Source organism: Hemibagrus wyckioides, linkage group LG01 (genome assembly GCF_019097595.1).
Source record: "Hemibagrus wyckioides isolate EC202008001 linkage group LG01, SWU_Hwy_1.0, whole genome shotgun sequence".
Classification (NCBI taxonomy): Eukaryota; Metazoa; Chordata; class Actinopteri; order Siluriformes; family Bagridae; genus Hemibagrus; species Hemibagrus wyckioides.
The window spans coordinates 2098280-2105779 of NC_080710.1; the positions used below are offsets into that span (position 1 = coordinate 2098280).

General features: G+C 42.8%; 1 protein-coding gene across 2 annotated transcripts in view; it reads left to right on the forward strand.

The window, feature by feature from the left end:
• cdkal1 (CDK5 regulatory subunit associated protein 1-like 1) overlaps positions 1-7500 on the forward strand; it is a 240396-nt gene that overhangs the window by 223496 nt on the left and 9400 nt on the right. For both annotated transcript variants that reach the window (XM_058389915.1, XM_058389925.1), the window contains 2 exons: positions 3050-3133; positions 7189-7353. In XM_058389915.1, coding sequence (XP_058245898.1) covers positions 3050-3133; positions 7189-7353 — 249 coding nt within the window. The remainder of the gene's footprint in view (positions 1-3049; positions 3134-7188; positions 7354-7500) is intronic.

The window sequence follows — 7500 nt, forward strand, 5'->3', positions numbered from 1 at the left end:
CTCTTTCCAACATTCCAAATACACCCCATATTCCATATTCTTCATTTTTTCCTGTTCATTTTCCCAGTATTCCCAAAATTCCATTGATTTCCCCGTTATTCCCAACAATTTTCATTTTTCACATGTCCCTAGTGTCATGTCCTATATTTAATGTTTTCCACGTTCCAAACACCCAGTGTATTCCCTGTTTCCCTCTTATTCCTGATCATCTTCAATTTTCCAATATTCCCAATTCCCAACTGTTTCTCATTTTCCTCTTATTCTCTTTACTCTTCATAAATATCTCATTTATTCCTCATTTTCTTGTTATTTCAAATAATCTTCAATTTTCCAGTATTCCCAGTATCCCACAATAATTCCCAATGCTCATCTTCTGAATCCCACACATCCTCCAATTTACTCCTATTCTCCTTAATTTACAGTTTTCCTGTATTCCTAAAACATGAAATATTCCTAATATTCCCATATTCCTAACATTTTCCTTCATATGTAATATTCCTCATTTTCCCCATATTCCCAACATCTGGTGTGTTCTTCATTGCCCATGAGCTTTATTTTTCCTACATTCCCAATATCTTGTGTGTATATCCTATTTTCTGACATATTTCCAGTATCATCTTCTCTGTTTCTTATTTATGACATTGGTAAAATTCCTCATTCGTTTTGCCCACATTCCTCACTTCTCTTTCTTCCTGTGTTCTTTACCATCCTTCTCGGTGTTCCCTGTTTTCCCAATCCTGTCCTTCTCCCTAATATCCATGACACTGTCCCAGTTCTCCATATTCCCATATACTCAGTGGAATATTCACCTACAGATTTTCCTTCCTGTTTGTTCCATGTGCTTTCCAGCTGGATCTGGATCTCCAGATCAGGATTGTTGGACGTTCTTTTTATTTAAAAAAAAAAAAAAGATCCATGACATGAAGATGGAATGTTTTTCCCTGTGTCCGGTTTCACCCTGAAATGATTCAGTAATCACATCTTCAGTGGATTTGTACTGTATTTTCTTTTTCATGGCACAACAGATTTGCATTTGTGGCACAGTAAAGCACTGACTCACACACACACACACTCACACAATCACACACACGCACACACACACACACACACTCACACACACTCACACTCACACACACACACACACAGCTGAAAACTAATGGACCACTAACAATACCAAATTCCGTTGCCATGCCAACCCGTTTTGCCGTGTGTGTAACTGGCGCTGTTAATTGGCTCGTCAGTGAGGACATAATGTTTTGATTGCATGAGAAACACTCCGAGGTTTACAGAACGCCGATGCTTTCAATTCCTGTTAGCTTCTTTCTTTCTTTCTTTCTTTCTTTCTTTCTTTCTTTCTTTCTTTAACTTTTGATCCCTTCATCACAAATACAAATAATCAGAGTGGCGTGTCAGTCTGGACATGTTCCTCCCATCAACACATCTTAATGATCTGAGACTCTCTCTCTCTCTCTCTTTCTCTCCCTGTCTCTCTCTCCCTCCCTGTCTCTCTCTCTCTCTCTCTCTTTCGCTCCCCGTCTCTCTGTTTCTCGCTCTCTCTCTCTCTCTCTCTCTCTCTTTCTCTCCCCGTCTCTCTGTTTCTCTCTCTCTCTCTCTCTCTCTCTCTCTCTCTTTCTCTCCCTGTCTCTCTCTCTCTCTTTCTCTCCCTGTCTCTCTCTCCCTCCCTGTCTCTCTCTCTCTCTTTCTCTCCCCGTCTCTCTGTCTCTCTCTCTCTCTCTCTCTCTCTCTCTCTCTCTCTTTCTCTCTCTCTTTCTCTCCCTGTCTCTCTCTCTCTCTTTCTCTCCCTGTCTCTCTCTCTCTCTTTCTCTCCCTGTCTCTCTCTCTCCCTCCCTGTCTCTCTCTCTCTCTCTCTCTCTCTCTCTCTGATTGCCACTTTCCCCCCCTCTAGTAAACCTCATCTGTGTGCTTTAATACCCCTCGGGCAGTAGCTCAGACGTGGTCAGATGGATCACGCCGGCCGTAAACAGGTCAGCTGTGTTCAGTGTAACTGGACAGAATGGAGCTGGGTTTAATTCATCCACAGAAACACATTCAGGAGCTGAGGGTTAGCGTAGAGGCGCTAGGTTTATCCTAGCATCGACAGAGCTAGCGTGAGGTGACCCGCATGTCCAGCGGATCAGGGATAATCAAAAGAAATGTTTTTATAGGTAAATGCCTATAAAGAACAATAAATAAATGAATAAATAATCTTTTCCACATATTTCCCAGATTTATTTTTCATATGTTCATATTTTCCTATATTCCACTTAATCCCAATATTCCCAGTATTCCCCAATTCTTATTTTCTCACATTCAGTGTTTCCCATCCCTCCTCTTTTCTTGTATTATTTTTCCATAATCCCAGTATTTCCCCAATCCCCTACCTCCTAGTCTCAATATTCCCCAAATTTCCTTCATTTTTCCTTCAATTTCCCCATGTATTTTTTTTACAACAGTCCCATTGTTCTTTCCCCATATTCCCAAAAAATCCTATTTCCCCTTGTTTGCATATCTTTGATTATTCCACATTCCCAATATTCCACATTTTCCTAGTCTCCATATTCTTTCTATATTCCCAGAATTTCCTATATTTTCCCACATTGTCCCATTTTCCATGTACCCAGTATTCCCATTTTCCTCACATTCCTCATTTCTCACATACTCCCTGCATTCCTCATGTTCTTGCTTTTTACGTTTTACCAATATTCCTAGTATTCCCATTTCCTGAAAGTCCCCCTGTTCTTCATTTTTTCCTAATAATCTAAAGAGCCAAACTGGATCATGGGACTGGTTTAGCTTTCTTCTGTTTTTGTTCTTTTTTTTTTCTCCTTCTCTCTGCTGCTGGATCTAAAGCATTTTCCCGTATGGTTTTCCGCAGTGTTTTAACTCACACAGAGGTGCTGTATCCTGGATCTCAGTGAAGTGTTCATTAGAGTTAATTCAGTTTCTAAACCTTCCAGACGATATGTGATGGATTTAATTATTCAGTTTAGTTCTATTTTCCTGAATCTGGGAAGTTTGTGTTATCTCACCAGCGTCCCTGTCTCTGTAGGTGGGAGAGCGGCAGAGTGTGTTGGTCACCGAGGAGTCCTTCGACGCCCAGTACTACGTCGCACACAACAAATTCTACGAGCAGGTAAGAATCTTTTCCCAGTTTCTGGAATAATGGCTTCCATCAAATTCCTGAAGGATTCCATTGAATTCTGCGGATACCATTCAGTTCTTCCTAAACCCAGTGGGACCATGATGCGTAGATCAATAACATCTGATCCATAAATCCAATAAAACACCATTACAGACATTACACCATCCATTACAGTCCAGCAGAAACAGGATAAAGCCTCTGGAGGTTATATAAAGCACCAGAAAAACTATATTTCTATAATAATTCTATTCTGTTCAGTTACACCACAGGGCTGGGCTCTGACTGGACAGAAGTGTTAGTAATAATATTCCATTATACACAGGCTCTATCTATCTGTCTGTCTGTCTATTTATCTCTTTGTCTGTATGTCTGTCTAACTATTTGTCTGTCTGTCTGTCTATCTATTTATCTATCTATCGATAAGTTATCGTTTCTATGGTTACAGCTCATTTGCATATAGAGGATTCTAAAACATTTAGTAAGGAGTCTCCGCTTTCAGAGATAAATCTGTTCTGGTTTAAATGTGGTGAAGGTGTTAGTGATAGCGGTGCATTAACACTTGAAGGAAAAGAAAGAGTCACGAGGTCAGAACTCTAAACTTTACACCACTGATGTTAACACTTTATTCAGAAAAACACCAGAGAGTCACTCTGAACTGAACACACACACACACACACACACCTGTCTGATCCCCCCACACACACTGCTGTAGGGTGTGTGTAAGCGTGTGTACATTAGAATCGTGTGTTAAATCATCTTTCTTTTAACTGCTAGCGCGAGAGCGGCTGTACGCGAGCACGTAGCCCGGGGACGCGCGAGCAGGAAGGCATGGCTGATGGCTTCCTTTTAAACACCACTTCAAACTTCAAACGCGACTGCTAACACACAGCTAAATGGGTGTATTTGAAGATGTCTGAAAGGGAGTTTTTTCGAGGCAGTGTTTGAAGCCATGTGCGGCAGGGCAGCGCCTTTTATTCCTCTCTCTTCTTCTTTCTTTCTTTTTTTTTGTAAATAATAGAGAGAATGTGGCTCAAGGCTAACTGAGCGTTTGAACATTTTGTGGCTTTAGATGTCATTTATTTTCAGTAAATCTAAGTGTTTGATTAAAAACCTATCACACACACACACACACACACACACACCTGGCAGTGATGACGTGGGTCACATTAGTGCTGTAATGAAGCAGAAGCTAAAGCTGTATTTTACACTCAGTGTGTTTGATCCAAAAGGAAACAGACCTGAGCTCCAACCTGTGTGTGTGTGTGTGTGTGTGTGTGTGTGTGGGTTGTGAAACAGTGTCACTGAGTGTGTAGGTGATTATTTTCCTCTATCAGCTCGTCCTCCACAGTTGTATTGCTCGTACACAGACACTAACAGTTTTATTGAGTAATCAGTGAAACATTATAATTTTTATCTGTTTCTGGTTACTTTGTGTTAATGAGGGTCTGTGAAGTGAGTCAGTTCCTGTGGTCACTCTCAGATCTACAGTCTCTCCTTCACCAGTCTCTCTTTATTCTATAAAGCATTACGTCACCTCACCGAGGTTCTGCTCTGGAGAACGCCTCATAAAGCCCAGAGGAACCCGGCAGAACCACATGTAAGGAACCAGAACTGGATTCTGCCTCATTCTGTCTGAATCATATCACCCATGGAAATTCACACAGACAGGAAGTCTGAGGTTTTATAAACCTCACGTGAAGCAGCACGTCTGCTATTGTGGCTTCTGCAGAGGTTAAAAAAGAATTTCCTGCCCCTGAGAACCCCTTCTCCATCATCTTCATGGTCAGTCACGTCCCCGAAGCCCTAGAGAGCAGACCTCCGTCTGGATCGTGTTATCACGTCTGAGAAGAGAGGGAGAGGAGGAAGAAAAAAGAAGAAAACAAATGACAAAGCAAACGTGACGGTTGGCGTCTCAGATTAAACGCCTTCACTCCAATCGATGGCTTTGGAGATGGGCTTTTGTTAGCTCCTATAATGGAGCGATCGATGGTGTGACCTCGGTGACCCGCCGAGCCGCGCGGTCTTCCCTTCATCCCTCTCTTTATCCCGAGAAACAATCCGTCTGTGCTGAATGGAGTGGTCACGTGACTGGTTAAAGTCTGGAACACTGGGTTGTGTGGAATCGGACCAGAACGGAACCAGTCCTCCATCATGTGCCTCCAGATTAGCTTAGAATGAGGAACTGTTCTTAAAGGTGCAATAGATGATATTTTAATTTTTTTTTTCTAACTCTCACTTGTTTACATAGGTCGGAATTGTGGGCGGAGTCAAGGTGTAAAAAATATATATACATGTTGTTAAACTTCACCTACCTATAACCACTAGAGGCCCAGTCTTCATGACCTTTAAGACACCTCCTGTATGGTATTTTAATGTTTCCATGGTAACGGTATCATGTCTGTACCCGATTACGTCGCAGAGCTGCTGAAGTCTTACACCTGATTGGTCAGAAGGTGTTGATTAGTTTTCTACAGTGGTGCAGTTGCGATAATCGCAGGATTTTATATTCATCCTAATGTTATTGTTACAACGGCTGACACTAAACCAATTTCACTAAATATATGAGGGTTTAGGGAAGGAGTCTCCAGTGTCGTTGCTTTGTAACAGAGATAAAGGTTTTCTGATACGTCTGCAGGACAGAGATGTTTGTAGATGATTCAGATGTATATTAATGTCTCACACACACACACACACACACACACACAAACACACACAAACACACAACTGTGCTTTTTTGTGTACCCAGACACTTCATTCTCCCTGTATCTTTGTGGCAGTTTATTAAAAGCTTTCTTGCCTCCATTCAGAAGCCTCCTGAATAAGAGCTGAATTCCTTCAGATCAGCAGCGTTTGAGCTTAAAAGCGTGCAGTAAAGTGTTTACTGCGTGGCGTAATGCATGTTTTTGTGGTTGCGAGTGTAGAAGGTGGATGTAGAGCAGATAAAGAGGCGAGTGTAGCGGGTTTTGAAGAAGGCTGTCCTGCTCGTATTGAGCAGTATCGATTGAGCTGGGCTCGTATCACTCTGGGCGTGTGGAGATCAATAACGCTTTAGTTCTGCTGGACGCGCTGAAGATGTGCAAGAATATGTGCAGCCTGGAGCTCTGAATAGATAAAGACTCACTGAGGCTCTCAGAGTTTTTCCCCTTAGTTACACTGAGAGCAATGAATTTAACACTGCTACACACACACCAGTGGGTGTTATCTCATCTCTGTGTGTGTGTGTGTATGTGTTGGATCATTTGGACATTTGTTACAATAGATGGGTGGGTGGATAGATGGATAGGTTGGTTGGACGAATTTTTAGGTTGGCTAGATGCGTGCAATGGATGGATTTTGGTGGGGGGAATGGATGGACAGGAGGGATGGAAGGATTGGTAGGTGCATAGGATGGATGAATGGGTGGGTTGGGTAGATGGGTGGGTGGGATATATTGATGGATGAATGGGTGGATGGATTTGGGGTGGTTGAATTGGTGGGTGGATAGATGGATAGGTTGGTTGGATGAATTTTTAGGTTGGATGGATGGATGGATGGATAGATAAGTGGATGGATTTTGGATGGATGGATTTGTGGTGGATGGATGGATGGATGGATTTTGGGTGGATGGATGGATGGATGGATGGATGAATGGATGGATGGATTTGTGGTGGATGGATGGATGGATGGATGAATGGATGGATTTGTGGTGGGTGGATGGATGGATGGATTTTGGGTGGATGGATGGATGGATGAATGGATGGATGGATGGATTTGTGGTGGATGGATGGATGGATGGATGAATGGATGGATTTGTGGTGGATGGATGGATGGATGGATGGATTTTGGGTGGATGGATGGATGGATGGATGGATGAATGGATGGATGGATGGATTTGTGGTGGATGGATGGATGGATGGATGAATGGATGGATTTGTGGTGGGTGGATGGATGGATGGATGGATTTGTGGTGGGTGGATGGATGGATGGATGGATGGATAGAGGGCCATAAAGTCTAGAGATGTTTATTGGTGGGTGATGGATGATGATTTAATCTTCTCCTTCTGCAGGTTCTGGTTCCCAAAAAGCCGGCGTTTAAAGGAAAGATGATCGAGGTGGACATCTTCGAGGCAGGGAAGCACTTCCTGCGAGGTTGCCCGGTGGAGGACTCCACGGTCATCACACCGTCCATCAGCCAGCCGCTGGAGAAAGGAGAGATATCCGGCCTCAGTCAGGTCAGTGTGTCATCAGCATTTTACTTGTTATCTACAACACTACAACATACACAACCCCACACACAACCACACACACAACCACACACACAACCACACACACAACCCCACACACAACCCCACACACAACCACACACACAACCACACACA